A 17825-nucleotide genomic window follows, 5' to 3' on the forward strand; every position below is an offset into this window, starting at 1 on the left:
GACATTTTGTGTAGGGTCAAGTTATTTTTATATGAGTTAATGTGAAGTTGTAAATGGAAATCTTTCTTAAAGTATAACACAATGATGTCTGTATAAATCTGTGTATATCTAGAACCTGTGCTGTGTAAGGGCATTCTTATTCCTGCTGTTATTATACTTACGCAACAGTCAGAGTTATTATAATAGATGTGGTTGATGACTGCCAAGTTTGCCCACTACACTAGTTTTCTCACTAAAAGTTGGACTTGTTGATGGGGTCCTGTAGTAGTTCCTGTGTTAGAAAACAAGTTTTTTCCACCATACATCTGTGCATTTTCTCTTTAGGTGGCTGAATATTTAAGAAATTGTGTGCATACTTTGAGTTTTTATAAATTGTTGTATCCTGTTAATGCATATGGTTCTGTGACTCCAATATATCTGGTACCTGTACTGACCAAACGTGAATAAAAATTTTTATTGTAACTTAAAAAAAAAAAAAAAGAAAAATTGATCCTTTGAGACTGCATATTCGCTGGACAACCAGAAGAACAAACAGATAGGTCTAGTTCTTGGGGAAGAGTATAGCCGGAACGCTCCTTGGAGACCAGAATAGTGAAAGCTTTCCTCTCCTACTTGGGGAAGTTGCTAGAAGGGGGTATTTTTGGAAAATGACATCATGCTAGGAAATGTGGACAGCAAAAGAGAGGAAAATTCTCAAAGAAATACATTGATAACAGTGGCTGCAGCAGTGGGCTCAAGTGTGTCCAAGGATGCTGTGCGATAGGACAGGGTTCGGATCTGCTGTTCATACTGCCGCTATGAATCATACTCAACACAACAATAATCTTACAGAAACAACCTTCCAGACCTTTTCTTCCACAGAGCAGCTGGTGAGTTTGACCTGCCAACCATTTGATTAGCAGTCAAGCATTCAACTACTGTGTCACCAAAACTTCTTAGTCATAAATGATCTGTTTATCATCTGCCTATTCCTTACCCCCATCCCTGACTGTAGGTTCCTTGAGGACAATGAGAGTCTTAATCATCTCTGATTAATAATCATCTCTATTCTATAATAGAAATGTCTGTTGCCCAAAATTTACTGGAAATTGTGATTATTCTGGTGAAGGGATTATGACTTTCTTTTTTTTCTCTCTTAAAAATGTTCCTTTAATGTTGTTTTTACAACAACAGATTAATAGAAACTTCATAAGGAAGTAGGTCATCCCTGCTGATGGGGGTGAGGCTTCTGAAAGCCTACTGGGCTTGGGTAGCAAACCAAGCAGAGTTGACTCTAGCACAGATGAGAGTGTTCAGCATCATAGCATATGCTTGGTGGTGTGGTACTTTGGGCTCCCAATCAAAAGGTCACAAGTTCTTAACCACCAATGACTCCATAGGGGGAAGATAGGATCTCCTTATAACAATTTACAGTCTTCATAAAGAGATGGGTTGAAAATCAACTAAACAGCAGTGGTTAGTGGTAATTACTGCCCTGGCGCTCCTATTCAGCTAGTAAAATAACTCTAATCCACATTTTCTCATGAAAGAGAAAAACATTGCTGCATGTGGCATCCCATTGCACTTTCCCAGGAAAGTGACCTTGAACATTTTACAGATGAGTAAGCATAGGAGGATTGGTGCCTTTGCCAAGAAGATATAGCTGCATTGAATCTGGGCTTCCTCTCCTGATACCTAGGGAGGATTGCTCCTCACTTTACAAATTGCCAAATTAGAAAGGTCTGGAATGCATAATCACATGTGTAAGTTATGTGGGGATGTGGGTATATGTGTCCCTCAGAAAGCCCAGTCAGGCTGTATTTTATTTCTTATCTACCACCTGCTGGTGGAGAAATGTTATGCACATATTCACTCCTGGTCTGAGTGCAAGAGATGAGGCTGGGAGCAAGGGTGACTTCTGGCTGCCCTGGGCAAGATCCCTATCCCACACAACCCCACAGGGTGTACAGGGTTGCATTAGCACAGTCTGTGAGGTTTCAGGACCAAACGACTTTACAGAGGCCCTCTTCATACAGCCAGTGACATCCATTCCTATTATTAGATTACCCAATAAGCAAAATAAACACAGGGCGTCTTCTGCCGACTTACTAATCTTTAGTTTACAAGTTCACATTTTCCACTACATTGGAGTCTATGTCTAGATGTTGCTGGCTTCTCTCTTGTCTAGGTGTGGCTGGCACCATCGTCAGGGTTCTGCCCTGCTCAGCCCAGAGCATGCCCACACACAACTCATAGCCCCACATGGAGGACAGCATGCTAACTCCCCACTCCCATCATCGCCTACATGCCACTTGGCTTTTGCAAACTCGCATAATGTATTTCTCTTGCATTGCACTCATACATCTGTTTATTTTTCATTTTTAAAACATGTTTTCTTGATCAACTTATAAATATTTTAGCAGGTGCCCTTTCCCGTGTAAATCCCTCTCCAACGCACATGCCCACGCCTCCTGCCAGATTGCACTCCTTCCCTGCACGTGCAGCTCTCGTGTGAGAGATCCAGCTTCCTGCATGCAGCTACCAGCATGTCCTTGAGCCTGTGTGCCTCACGTCTTCATCTTCTGTCCCATTGTCTCCTCGCTTTTCCTGCTCATCGTTTCTCAGACTGCTCCAATGTCCAGTTTTCCGCCCACTCCATTGCATGGAGACGCCTGCATATCTGCTCATTTCACTCATTTGTGAACGGTGTGACCTTAATTCATCTCCTTTCTGAGCTGAATCCACCTAAGGTAGAGTGATGAGTAACATGAGCATATGTGGGATTTGCTCGAGAGAGCAAAAATCTTGGGCTAGTAGTTAGGGCTCCACCTTTCTGTGTCCAGAGAGGATTGGTGCTCTGGACGTGCATATCCTGAAGAGAATCTATCTAGTCTACTCAGCGACAAAGGCAGGACAAGGCTGCGCGTGTTAGATCAAGCTCTATGAGACTGATGATGATTGACTGTTTTCCCCAGTTTTATGGCATGAGTCTTCAAAGCAGTTTCCCATTCAAAATTTATAGTTTGTTTGTTTTGGCATTATAGTTGCAATCCCTTCTACATAGCAGTAGTTGTCTCACTTCTGACCTGGGTTCCCCATTTCCACTGGTCCATCTTTCCTGCCCCTCCCTACCTCCCAAACTTTTGTTTTGGGGTAAATCTTGTCCTTTTGGTCACCTCATATGTGTTAATTCACCTTTTAAACCTATTTTTTGGCTGAAAGGTGATCTCAGGAGTAGGTTCAGTTCCAGGTTTGAAGGATCTCTAAGTGTCATAGGCTCAGGAGTTTAACCAGGATCTGTTGGACCAAAGCTTCTGATGGTTTAGCAGCAAGGAATTGCACTGCCAGTGCAAATGTGCAGTTGGAATTCACCAGCTGCTTTGCTGGAGAAAGATGGGCTATCAGCTCCCATGGAATTTATAGCCTCTGAAAACCTACTCTAAAGGGTCAGCTGTGAGTCCACACAGACCAAAGTCTCTTCTTTTTTCGTGATTTATTTTATTCTGCATTTTTCTTGCTCTAATCTCTTTTGTTGTGTCTCCAATCACAGTGAGTGGTAGTTCTAGACAGACACCATCTAGTTCTGATATAAGACCATTGTGGAGACTGTGGTGGGTAGTCAATTAGCCTGTTGTTCTAGTTTCTTCTTTAGCCTTTGCTAAGTCTTTTATACCCCAGGTAGGTTTATTCCTAAGTATTTCAATTTTCTGATGGCTACAGCGCAGGAGGGGAAGACCCTCCATGAGATGGATTGATTTGGTGACTGGGGTAATCGGGATGGGTGTGTCAGAGGCGGTGCGGTTGGCGCAGGATAGAGCAGGGTTTAGAGCTGTTGTGCATAGGGTCGCTATGAGTCGGAAACAACTCGATGGCACATAACAACAACAACAACAACTGTTTATTGTGTTGTTTCTTGAGTTCCTTTATAGAATTCCCTTTGTTACTCTAGAAGAATAAAATTTATTTTTATATTTTGATCCTATACTTTGCAGTTTTCTTGAATTCTTCTATTCATTCCAATCAATGTCTTATAGAAACTGAGGCATTTTTGTATATACTATCATAACAACTTCAAATAGAGATAATTTTACTTCTTTAACAATATGAATGTGTTTTATTTCTCTTTCCTTTATTGCTCTGGCTAAGATTTCCAATACAGTAGTTAATAAAAATGGTTATAAAGGGTGTTCTTATCTAGTTCCTATTCTCAAGGAGAAGTGTGGTCTTTTTAAGTCTATGTAGAATAATGTTGACTGTTAATTTTATGTATCTGCTCTTAATTATTTTGAAGAATTTACCTTCTATTTTATGATGAATTCTTTTTTTACTTTGAAAAATTACAACCTATTAGGTTGTCAGCCATAGGGTTTGGGACTGAGAAGTTTCCTGTTGATTCTATGCAAACTCCAAATTCTAGGAAACCAGAAGATTAAATGTCTGCAGTTTTTTGCTGGTCAGTAGTGAATTTCCTGGTCATTTGTCCAAGTTTACAGGGGAGAGATAAAAAGATGCCACAGAGAGCTGTCAGGGTCAGCAGTACCTTCTGATGGGCTCCGCAGGTGGGCGACTTGGCACAAGAATGTATCTGGGGGAGAAGAATATATTTTGGTTTCCTGAATAGATCTTATTGTTGTCAGGTGCTGAGCTCTGACTCATAATAACCCTATGTATAACAGAACAAGTTTTCCTGACCTTGCATCATCGTAATAATTTCTGCTCTGCATAAGCCCTTTTTGCATTCACTTTGTCACTCCTCTCTTTTGCTGACTACTCCCAATAACCTGCCCAAATTACGTGAGTTAAAAATCTCTCATCCTTGCCTCTGAGGAGCACTCTGGCTGTATTTTCCCAAGACAGATTGGTTTCTTCCCCCCCACCCACCCTTTTGGGAAGTTCACGGTATATTCCATTTTCTTGACCAACATCACAATTCAAAAGCATCAGTTCTTTGTTCTTCCTTATTATTTGTCCATCTTTCACATGTATATGAAGCAATTGAAAATGCTGTGTGGGGTCACATTTCCCTTAGTCTTTAAAGTGACACCTGCCCACAGTTCTCTCCCTCATCTGTTTCAATGTAGTATACACATATTCCTTCTATACAGTTCTTTCCTTCGTCTGTTCCAATGCAATGGTCATTATCCAGCCACTCTTGCCCTGTTTTCCTCCCAATCCTCCATGTCAGACCTGCTTTATAACAGTGGTATTATGAAGTATTTGTCTCTTTGTGGCTGAGATATTTCACTCAGTATGATGACCTTCAGGGATCCCCAGGTTGTGTGTTTTACAAGTTCATTATTTTCCAGTACTGCGTAGTATTCCTTTGTGTGAATATACCATAGTTTTTCCATGCGTTGATTTGTTAATGGGCACTTGGGTTGCTTCCATCTCTTTGCTATTGTAAGTAATGCAGCAATAAATATGGGTGTGTGTATTAAAAAAAAAAAGTGACACCTGCTCAGAGGAATCCTTGGCAGCAGACTTTCCCAAAACACTAAGTTAATAAGTTGTTTGATTTTATTATTATTATTACTGTTATTATTATTATTATTTATTCATTGTTTCTGGTTTTCTTTCCTTCTCCTCTCCTCCCCCCCAAGCCCACCCCACAATGCACCCCTTGTTCCAGATTATTGCCATACATATAATGCGTAATCATATATTCCTTTTGAACAGTTCTTCCCCTCTTTTGTTCTAATGCAGTGTTCATTTTTCTGTCCACTTTTTGCCCATTCTCTCCCCAATCTGCCCCTATCTCTGTCCTATTTTATAACAATGTTATGCAGTATTGTCCCTTTTGTAACCGAGATATTTCACTCAGCATAATGTCGTCCATGTTCCCTCAAGTTGTGTAATGTTTTAGGAGTTCATTGTTTTTTAATGTTGCATAATACTCCATTTTGTGAATGTACCATAATTTTTCTATCCATTCATTTGTTGATGAGCACTTGGATTGCTTCCATCTCTTTGCTGTTGAAATAACAACACAACAACAAACATGAGTATGCAAGGTTGTTTGATTTCTTGACTGCTGCTTCTATGAGTGGTTATGCATCCAAGGCAAAGGAAATCATTGACAACTTCACTCTTTTCTGTTTATTGAGTGTTGCTTATTGGCCAATTTTGAGAATTTTTTTCTTACTGTTGATCTGTAATCTGCATATGTATGTGTATACACATTCACACATTTTTCTTTCCTTTCTAGATCCTGGCCTAGTCATTCATGAGGTTCATTACAATATAGGATACAAAAACAAGTACTAGAAAACTGGTTCCTCCAATTCAGCCCTCGTCAAGTCTTTTCGTTTATCTCTTATTGTCCAGGTGTGTGAGAAAGAAAAGCTGTTGTCAGAAAGGAATCAGCTGAAAGCTTGCATGGGAGAACTGTTGGATAACTTCTCCTGCCTCTCCCAGGAAGTCTGCCGAGATATACAGAGCCCCGAACAGATCCAGGCCCTGCACCGGTATTGCCCTGTTCTGAGACCCATGGATCTTCCCACTGCATCCAGTATTAATCCTGCGCCCTTAGGCGTCGAGCAGAACCTTGCAGCCTCCCAGTGTGCCATGGGGGAAAATGTAGCCTGCTGTTTGGAACAGGGCTCAGTGCCCCCTGGTGTCCCCTGGGTACCCAGCAATGCCTCAGAGAATTGTACCTCCGGGAGGAGGCTGGAAGGCCCTGATCCAGGGACCTTCTCAGAGAGAGGACCTCCTCTTGAACCCAGGAGCCAAACAGTGACGGTGGACTTCTGTCAGGAAATGACTGATAAATGTACAACTGATGAACAGCCCAGGAAAGATTACACCTAGTGACTCAGATCTGCCTCCCCAGTTCTCACACTTCTCTCACCCAGGTGTTCTTCCATCATCCTGGCTGTTCATCTGTTGCCCTGAAGAACGAAGAACCATTTGGTGCACACTACAGCGGTCTTAGCAGCAATACTGTTTCTAAGTATTCCCTCCTATCTTCAAGCGGGAGTGATTTATAGTTACCTTCACAATGGTGCTACCCTTGCTCAGGCAAGGAAAGACAGCAGTGGCCACACTGTCTGTCTGTGGGTTAATTTCAATCTTAACAGGGATAGACTTATAACACCTCTAGGACCCAACCACAGATTTTTTTTTCTCAGTGGCCCATGTCACAAACCCTATCTCAGGAATTTCTTCTGAATGTTCAATTTTTTTCATTGAAGACAGCTTCTATACACATCAAAGTTTTATAGCTAGACTGTACATATTATATATATAATATATATATAAAATATATATATATCTCCATATGCAAAAGTCCTGCATGCCTCAATTTTCTCATCCTAAAACTGGAAATTTCATTTCTCATTTATAAACAGGTTCCAACATTCCTCTTCTTTTGTCTTTGATGATAGAACTAGTTTGGTAGTTGTTCACATGGTCATTTTTCTTGCTTCACAGTTCAATTTCAATTTATACTTATTTATGGACGAAATTCAATGTTGGAAACATTTTTGGTGGGGAGTTTTACTTCAGAACTTTTTTGTTTTGTTTTGGCAGCACCAAATGGTGTCATTTGAGCATTGTAGGTTGATTTTTGTTTTCTTGCAGATACTGTACAGTAATGGTCATCTTTGCCACTTGCACTGAGTTTTGGGTCAAACCTATTTTCTTAAATGAAGTTGTGACTTCAGTATAACTCAAGTATACTGTATACTCTCTGCTTTTAGTTAAAAAGTAAAATGGTTTTAGCTAATTTAAAAGCACTCAGGTGATAATTATGTAGGAAAAACAATCTTGCCAAATAAGGAATTCATCCTAGGATATGTAGACAATAATCTGCTTGAATATTTTTATATTTCACCTCCTCCCCACCTGTCCCTAATTATATTTAAATACAGATGAGTTCAGCATTGATGCTAGATGTTCCAATTCCTAAGTGGGGAGAGAATTTGAACATCTCACTCAGAAGTGCATCAACATAGCAGGAATCCATGATTTTATTCCAGAACTCAGCAGGCATTGGCTCCTAGGAATCAAGTTAGAACTGTTTTCTCACCCGTGGAGCAAGTCCCATTCATTTCAACACTTCCTCAGGCCAGCGTTTGTTCTTGGAAGTGTTGTACATACAAGTAGGACCTTCCTTGAAGGACTTAACTGACCATGACCCCACTTCAGGATGAACTTCCCAGGACATCTTGCCCTGGGGATTTGAATCATGATTCCTCAGGTCCTGTTTTTAAGTGGTGGTCACAGGTGAAGCTCACCCAGAATAAAAGAGATTAAGGCCTGAGGTTTGTCCTTGACACGCAAAATTTCCTTCTTTCCTTCTCCAGATACTTTGAGTTGGCTTCTGTGGTTTCTTCCCTGGTCTCTTATCTGAAAGTAAACTTCATTCTGAGGCTTCAGGCGAGATAGCCCCAGGATCCCTCCTCAGCCCTTCCCCACATACTACACACCCTACCCTAACCTGTTGGTAATTTTCTTCTCTTGCTGCAATGCTGGGTTGATTTGCAGCCCACCTAAAGCAGCTTACCTTGGCCCCAGGGCGAGTTTACAGGAAGGTGCAGCTGAGAAGGAGGAGGAATCAGCTCCCTCACTCCAGGGGTCCATCTCCCTGAGCAGCCCATGGGCCTCTGGCCTGGCTGTGCAGGAGAGTCCTGAACGGTTTGATGTGGGGATAGGGTGGTGGGTAGTGGGGATTAGATGGTTGACTTTGTTTCTTTATTTGTGCCATTGTTTGGGCAATATTAAAGCTGCATGTAAAGGGGGAAATTAGTATATGATGTAGGCAAAAAAGTGAAATCATAGTAACATATGTTTTAGTATTAACTTTTTTCTGTACAAAATATTAGCGCTAAATGTTTAAATAGGTATGAATGCCAGAAATTTGTTGGTCCATGTGGTAGGATTTTTTTTAAAGGCTTTTATTTGAAAATGGTTCCACTTTAAAAACCTGCCTCTGGGTTTTTGGGGTTTTTTTTCGTGTGTGTGTGTGTGTGTGTGTGTGTGTGCGCGCGCACACGCACTTGCTTATCTGAGACAGATTTTTATAAAACTCTAAAAACAGTTCATTATGGTTTTTAGAATTTTCTTGGCCTAGTAGAAAGATCACTTCTATGCTTCTCCATAAGTTTTGCCTTTATGGAAAACTAGTGACAATTTAAAATTCAATGTGAATCACTTGATACTTCATAGGCATGTGTTAATTAAGGTGGAAGAACTGGCCAACAGTATTTTGTTAACTCTCTTGTTGCCTTTTTTAAGTGACCTCTCCTCTCCTTTTTTCAAAAGGAATGTCTTCTTCTCATATGTTAACCAGGTCCAAACCAGCTGCTTGGACTGATTTGCCCTGGTCAAACTCACGTGCAACTGGTAGTCTTGACCACATTCCATCCATGTCCTCTAGTCCCTGCTGTTCAGTACGCACAGACCTGTGCTGCCTCAGTCTCTGAGTGCGGAGAGATCCCCTTATTCCTCTCCACACTCATTCAGCCCACATCGTCTCCTACCAACCTTTGCCTTGCTTTTACTCCTCATTCCCAACAAAACCCTTGGTGTAGGTACTGATTTAAACACTGCTCTAAGTGATCTTTCACATTCTTAGGGATTTTTAAAAAGCTCTCATTTTGTTCACTATCCACCATGAACAATGACTGGTTTTGTGCAATTGTTTATATGTGGCATAGCTCTGTCTTTACTGCTTGGAACCATGTGCTTGTCAAAATTATCTCTGGGCTGATCCAAAGGGAAGACTAGCTGGGGACCAGGATCTCAACTGTCTTAAGTAGAATTAAAAACAAAACAAAAAAGAAAAATTAAAAGTAGCCTATCTCCTTTCCCTGAGACCCCAGAGTGAACCTCTTGTCATTTATGAAAAGGAAAATTAAGTTAAAAGCAAGAATAATGTTTGCATAGGATAGTGACATGCAATTCTGTTTTTAAGGGTCCTTCCATACCAAATAGGGGATGCAGGTGGCCTAGTGATAAGAAGTTGCACTGCCAACCCAAAGGCATGCACTTTTAATCCACCAAATTCTCCACAGAAGAAAGGTGGGCAGTCTCTCTGTGGATTAAAGTCTCTGAAAACCTGCTGGAGGCTCAGCTATGCGTCATTGCCAACTTGCACACAATGACCACTGTACAAAATAGAGGATCCTGTAGCCATGGACTTCTTAGGGGGGATGCCAGTGACAGCAGGGACACTGGAAAGGTGGCTCTCCTGAATGTAGTCAACCCTTTGGATCTGTCTTAGTTCTGCTTGTGTTTCCAGACAGCCTCACTTCAAACAGGTGTGTCAGTCTTTGGGCAGGTGAGTGCTTTGCTATATATATGTGTGTGTGTGTGTGTGTGTGTGTGTGTTTCTTTGCGTTATCTGGGGGTGCCTTGAATTAAACCGAACTTCTTTCTTCTTTACATACTGATTCTGGAACAAAGTAGTTGCAAAAAAAGGCAAATGATTTTTAAAATGGTGATTGAAATGACTAGGCCATTCTGCTCCTCCTCCTCCATGTTCCCTAACCAACAATGACTCAGGCGTCAGAGGTGATGCTGCAGTATAAAACAGTGTTTTGTATAATGTACAAGTAATTTATTAACTGTCTTTCTTAAGGTATGCTGCTTTTCAGATGCACTATAATTTTGGATTTAATCCTTGTTTTGAAAGGGCAAGGGGTAGTGATATGTATGCTGAGTCCCACTTCTCCTTGAAAAGGGGAGTGGAGACGAGCTGGAGGACTTGGGTGAGACTGGCCACCACGTAAACTCGCATAATATGAAGTGGAGTGCTGTTATCGAGAGCCCTAAACCTGCACATTCTCTAAATAGTCTATGACTGCCATTAAAAAAAAAAAGAAACAAGTATTGAAAAGAACAAGCCTTTTACAAAACCGCAAAGTCCTGCCCTTTAAAGCTGCTCCACATCCAGAGTGGCATAACCCCCCTCAACGTAAGTGAAAACCTGCAAAACTTTATCAAATCCCTACTTGGCTACCTTCTTCTTTAGATTATATTCCATTTAAGCAAGATGTTATTTAATAAATAACTTCAGACTGCTCCATTTTTGCTACAGTTTAGGAGACTCTTAGGTCTGAAAGGGAGCAAGAATCAAATTTTGTTCACAAGTCCTTGTATATAGGCTAAGGGATGAAATTTTTTGTTTTAAGAATAAAGGTGTTTTTTGTATGGGGAGTTTGTTGTTTCTTCCTAAAACTGAGAATTTTGTTGTTGGTTCAATTTCTGGCACATCAGTCCACAAATGCAATGCCCTGTGTGGGGTTGGTATTCGTACAGAAGAAAGTCTGTGTGTGTAGAGGCACTCTGTGTACAAGATATATGCTTATGATACTGCCCAAGCCATCTCTTGACTCAGGCATCAATAGTTGATGCTGTAGGATAGAAGATATTTGTACACACATAGCGTGTGCAAATAATATTTGTATATAGAAAAGACTGTGGTGGCAGATTGAGGATAAGTTATTCAGCTGACGGTGCAAAAACATTACTTGCAAAGAAAAAGATAAGTGTATAGTATTTTCCTACACTCCATCCTGGTAGATGATGTTTATATCAAATGAGTATCAGTGCATTTTCATTGTAACATGAAAAAGATCCTGCCATTTTGTGAAGAGTATCCACTTGGTTGCAGAGGCCAATGTTTGTAGCTTTGATTTAATGTTGTGATGTGGTGTACGCATTTCACTACCAAGCAATGGAGAAACAACTCGGACTTTCATTTTCATTCCAATGTATTGACCTCAGATGAAACAGTGGCCCTTCTTAGAAGCAGAAGTGCACCAAGATCATACATTTCAGGTAGACTCCCGTTCAGTGCCAAATGCTCCCTTGGGACAATGGGACGTGTCTATCAGGAAAGATGAAGAAGGAACAAAGAGGAGTTTTCCCACAGGTTGAAGCTAAGTCTACCAAAACATGCCTGGAGGCCAATGATGACCTCCACTTGAGTCCTAAAAGAATGCATTTTGCAGGAGAGAGCCCATTTGTGCTCTGACATAAATGCCCTCCCAACTTCTAGAGCGTGATCAGGAAGATTCCAGATGCATTTGGGAGTTTTTAGGTGCTCTGTAGACACAGTGAGCCCTTCAAGGCAAGCACCACCTTTGCTTTTGAGGCCAGGAGAGCCAATGACAATTTGTTCCAGAACCAGTCGGATGCAAGTGCACCTCTAATATATGCCTTACAAACTCCAGAGGCCATATTCAAAACAGGGTCTTCTCAGTGTATGCAAGGGGCTTCAGCCCCTCTTCTCTTCCTCCCCAGGTTGAACAATACGGACAGTTTCACACATATCTACCTGTATAACCCTCTGTACCTCTCATAACTGGTCAACGACTGTAACAGGTTACATCAGGTGTTTTTCTACATACTTTTTACACAGATTCTATGCGATTAATGTAACTTAATTCAATGCATCATTTTGTTGTACTAGTTCCTAGCTTATCATTATTGTTTTTTTCTAAGTAATTGTGGGTTTTCTTGTGGTTTTTATTGTAAAAATGAAATGGCTGTTGATGCTTATTCTCTGTAACTAAGAATTTTTACCTTTTTGGATAAAAAAGCATTGCTATGAACTAATGAATTGAAACTTCATTTACTCATTGTAAATACACAATTGTGAAAAAAAAAATCAGTTGAATTGCTAGTGTTAACTGAACTTTGTCTGACACCATTTCTGTTGATGAAATAAAGACAGATCATTATATACATTGTAAACTGATTTTCTCCATCAGTTAACCTGTATTATAAATTTCAAAACGGAAATCCTCAGGAAATCTTTTCAGCCACAGAGCTATTTTCTCTAGTTGATCTACTATCTACTACTCCGTTAATCTGATTAGAAGTCTTAACATTTTTGTAATCCTGTGGGACCTCTGGTGGCCTAGTGGTAAGGAGTTGCACTGCGAATCCAAAGGTAAGTGGTTGCAATCCACCAGCTGTTCTGAGGGAGAAAGATGGACAGCCTTCTCCCATGCAATTGACAGCCTCCAAAAATCTGCTGGAGGGCAGACTGAGTGAATTCCAACTTAACAATACATAACTATGTATTCGCTAACCTCTGAATTTCAGAAATTTGTTGTACCTGTGAAAGATAAAGATCATTAAACCCAGAAGTCACTATCTACCAGATGTAATAGTATATTTGATGGTGGAGATTGCAATCTTAGAATTGCATGCAAGTCAAAATAAAAAGGGGTTTTTTTAAAAAAAAAAAAGGGGGGGAGGGACTATTAAATCTACAAGGTAAAAGGAGTAAATACAGTTAAACCCAAAAAAAAGTTGGTAACTTGGACTTTGATGTGATAAGGAAATGAGATGTGGAGTAATGTACAGGTGTGATAGCCTGGAGTGACACAACAAGAGCTGACACATTAAACTCAGGTGAGAGAAAACCTACTAAACACCAGCAGCAAAGCTGTGAAGAATGCTAGTGTGTGATGTCCTGGGGGCTTCTGGAGGGGCTTGCCTCAGGTGACACCCCTCAGCCCAACTGGAATTTGAATATGTTGAATTCTTTCTCAACCCAGTTTCTCCAAACACCCAACTGAGCCAAGGAGACTTTCCAGAGACATTTAATGAGATTAGCAAATGTGCATGGTTCTGAAAACATTACATCAAAACATGTGTCAGAGAAAAATTATTCCAGGGCCTCAAGACAGGTAGTTATTTCATTCATTCTGGGAAAAACCAAGTCAGCCATAGTCCCAAAATTTCTGTAGGATAACCTCATTAATTTGGGGCTGGTAATTTGGGATGGATAGTCACTTGAACTCTGACACTTCCTTCTGTGGCAAGAGTGAGAGTTGGGGGTTGAAATAGAATAAGCCTAGCGTAGTTGTCACAGAAGGGATGCCTTTAAGCTCTTAGACTTTTCAGAGCAGCCTTTCTCTTTCATGGGCTAATCTGAGGCATTTCTACTTCTGAGCATGGTGAGAGTTTTCAGAGGAACACCCCCTACAGTGTCCCTGCTAGTACATTTGTTGTATGTGTTTGGAAAGAACTTTGAGGCAACCCTTGGTAGTGTAATAGTTATCACTTTAAGCTGCTAACTTTAAGGCTGGTGGTTTGAATCCACCTAGAAGTGGAGTGAAAATACTTTGTCTACATCCTAAAAATATCAGCCATTGAAAACCTTTTGGAGCACAGTTCTACTCTGAAATCTAAGTTAGCCCTGCCTGCATCAGGACATTTGATGGCAGCCGTCAGCTATCCCCTCCCACATAGGATGCATTCACAATATTGTACTTTGTCTTTCATTTCAAAATGTGATCTTGGCCAAAGCAAAATGGGTTTCCAGTTCTTCCCACTGAGCAGATTGGCCTTACTGGTCACAGTGAACAGGTTATTTCCTGGTGTTGTCAGGGTATTAGGGCTCGGAGTTGGAGACACTACCCATCATTATACAAACATTTTTCAGTTCTCACCAGAGCATGCCACCTCTGTCCCTACCCACCTTGGCTCCCACAGATCCTGACACCTATCTGCCACAGCCTGCTTAATCAAACAGAAAGACACAGCTGGTTCTCCGTGGCTAGTTTCCACTCGTTCCTCTTGAAAACAAGTGCCTCCCTGAGGTAGTGACCTTCGTCTAAGGTAATGGATAGAACCCTTCAGACATGCTGATAACCAGAAGTCACTGTAGCATTGCATTTTACTCTGGGTCTTCTACACATTTTTCTTTTGAGCACTTGACAGCACTGCAAAGGCTTTTCAGCATGAAAGAAATGTAATTATGTAACAATAATAAAAACCTTGTCATAAAGGCTTTTGGAAGAATCTCATAAAATCCTAATGACAAATCACCAGTGAAAGAGGAGTAAAGATGGAAGAATTGGGAAATGTTTTGTCTTTGACATTTATACATGAGCAAATATGTGTTCAGCCAACATTCTGATATGTTCTGGGCATTGAAGACTCAAAATTTACTAGTCTTAGAGATTTCACAGGCTAGTAGGATAGATATGTAAAGAAATCATTGCCCAGTGGTTATAGACAGGAGAAGAAAGCTTTCTAGAAGGTCTGATGGCTTTTAGTAGAGCTAAGTTTGAAAGCCAGTTTTACAACAAGCCGCCTACTTAATCCCTTTGTGCTGTGGTTTTGAATCTGTACAAGGAGGATGATGAAAATTTTATACTTTTTTTTTTCAAATCTCCATTTCAGTAACTAGACACTGTCTTAAATACCTGGAATATAAACAGCCCCTTAGAATGGTATCTGCTGTTTGGAATATAGAGCTGATACACACACCCGTCAAAGACATGAGTAAAAAGGTGGCTTGGATGCTGAAAGTGCCTTCATTTTTTAAAAAAAAAAATCCTTAAAAGGAAGGCAGCTGGAGCATGAGCAGCAATGCACTGCCATGTGGGCCATGATGACAGGAATAAGCAAGCTTGTGGTAGGCCGTGGGAAGTAGAAGAGGTAAAAAAAGGAGGAGGCAATGTGCAAAAGCTTTATTGGTCTGGATTTCATCACACAGGGCAGAAATGGTGCAGCTTTGTGACTTTGTACCAAGTTGATGCTTATACAGGATGGAAGATAGAGCAGCTAAGAGGTCCACCTCCTCAATGGGAACTGAGCCTATTTGGGTGACTCTCGGACCCCAACAATAATCAGCTAGTCAACTAGCTTAATGAATTGGCTTATTAACTGACATTATGTGGCCTTATTTGTCTCTCCTCTGTAAGAAGGGTTAGGCACTTTTTAGATGTACTTCTCATGGATTGTCATCCCTGGTAAACACCAACAGTTAATACTCCTGGATGCTAACTGAAAAGATTCTGGTTCACCCAGAGGCTCCTTGGAAGAAAGACCTGGTTCTCTATGAAAAATCACCCATTGCAAATGCTGTGGAGCGCAGCTCTGCTCTGACACACGTGCCACCATGAGTGGGAGCCAGTCGATGGCACATGGTGGTCCTCAGGTCACTCAGGACCACTAGGCAGAGTGCACCACTGGGGATGGACGTTCCCAATGGAAGGATAAAATACAATCAGGCAGTAACTGTTCCCCAGAGTTTTTATCAATGTTTTATTTCATGACATTTATGAACAAATCCAACCGGCTTGTCAAGAAATGAACTGATGAGAAAAGAATGAGAAGTTTCTCATCAGCCTCTCCTTGCAGACAGGAGGCATATTTGAACCCAGAACTGCTCTACCAGGGGGAGAGATAATGTTTCAAGGCTCTAAGTGCAGCTGTCGTTGCTGCAGAGCTGGGCTGCTGTCAGAACATCCTGCCAGGCTTCAGGGGCTGGGGCACTGTAGAGAGTTCCCCAGCCTCCACCTCCGCAGGGCAGAAGTAGCTTTTGCCCATGGATTTTCTCTGTGCACACTTCCTCCCTGCCCAAGTATGAAACCTGCCTCAAGCAGGGCAGCCAGATTGGAGAGGTTGATCCCAGCCCCAGTGAGAGAAGTGAGCACTCTATACACAGCAAAGCCCCATCACTTGGCTGGTATCTATTTGGAGGAATAGTTCTTCCAGCAGTTTGAGCTGACAAAGACTCAACTTTTCTCCTACAGCTGCCAGGCTGCTCCTGTTTTCAATTTTCTGGCCCCAAGCATGCATTATTTTTTCATGAGAGATGAAAGTTCTAGAAGCATAGTCTGCAAGAGAAAACCAAAAGAGAGAGAGAAACTCAAAAGCTTATAAGAATCAGGCCTCCCACCCACCTAGGACCTTACGTATGCTATACACAGGATTCCAAAGAAAACCTGCTGCAGAAGAGAACTCTCTCTGTGTTGCCCTAGACAGAAGGTGTTTTCTGGGAAAGAGCTGAATCCCACACATCATCTCTTCCTCCTGTTGCTATTGTTTGGTCCAAAATCTAGTCTAAAACTAAAAAAAAATTTTTTTTAATTTTTTTTTTTTTTAAGAAGGCATGTCTTAGTCTTCTCTATAGTTAGGTAGGTCTTTGTGGAAGAGAAAAACTGATCCAAATGTAGTATGTAGTTTGTTCCATTTTATACCAAAGTTTATATTAATTTTATAGTGTAGATCTCCACTCCCCTTCTATTTTGGGATGAGACAAGCAGTCCTCATAAATGTCTTTTAAAAAAATGACAACAATTAAGGCAATGATCTAAGGAAGTCAAAGCTTAAAACAACTATGTAATGAAATGGGGTCCCAGTGTGTTAGAGAATGGTGAAAAGTGACCAATCAGTAGATGTCCAATGTATAATACCATTCTACAACTAATTTTCAAAAAGGAACACAAGTGGTCTGAAGTTCCTCATACTTAAGGAAGAGAAGGCATTACTGTCTTTTACGAAAATCCCCTATGTTTGAGCCCTCTGTGGAATTGAGCTATTTAGGGCTGGTCTCCTCCAGTGTGAGAGAAAGGAGGCAAAAGTCCTGTAAAAGGGTCCTTCTTCATGTAATTTCACCTAGTACAACTTTAAATCCTCACAGCAACCCTCCACCTTGCCCTAAATGATTGTGAGCCCTTAAAACTCCCTACTATCCTCCTCTGTCTCTCCTTATTACCCTTACATGAAGTAACCTGACGAAAGGGTAGGACTACTTGGACCTATGTGTCTTTCAACATGTCTAATTTAAAGTCTTGTAAGAAAAAAAATTGGAAACTTTTTCACAGACCTGGGTGTGGTGGTGGCTGTTATTAAGAGCCATCAAGTTTAATAACATCCATAGTGATCCTATCAACAACTGAACGCTGCCCTGTCCTGTGTTGTCCTTACCATCTCTGGTACACTTGATCCCATTGCTGCAGCCTCTGTGACAATCCATGTCATTGAAGGTCTTCCTCTCTTGCTGACCTTTCACGTTCTCAAGCATGATACCCTTCCCAAGGAATAGCTTCTCCTAACATGCCTAGAATATGTGAAATGAAGCTTCACCATTCTTA

The 17825-nt window shown here is 41.0% G+C and overlaps 1 protein-coding gene across 1 annotated transcript in view; it reads left to right on the top strand.

Moving 5' to 3' along the window:
- BACH2 (BTB and CNC homology 1, basic leucine zipper transcription factor 2) overlaps positions 1-7554 on the top strand; it is a 255438-nt gene extending 247884 nt beyond the window's left edge. The window contains exon 5 of the mRNA XM_006881215.1: positions 6304-7554. Within this exon, the coding sequence (XP_006881277.1) occupies positions 6304-6786 (483 nt within the window). The 3' untranslated portion in view covers positions 6787-7554. The remainder of the gene's footprint in view (positions 1-6303) is intronic.
- The last annotated feature ends 10271 nt before the right edge of the window (positions 7555-17825 follow it).

This window comes from Elephantulus edwardii, unplaced genomic scaffold (assembly GCF_000299155.1).
Source record: "Elephantulus edwardii isolate Elephantulus edwardi_28Jun2011 unplaced genomic scaffold, EleEdw1.0 scaffold00013, whole genome shotgun sequence".
In the NCBI taxonomy this organism is placed as follows: domain Eukaryota; kingdom Metazoa; phylum Chordata; class Mammalia; order Macroscelidea; family Macroscelididae; genus Elephantulus; species Elephantulus edwardii.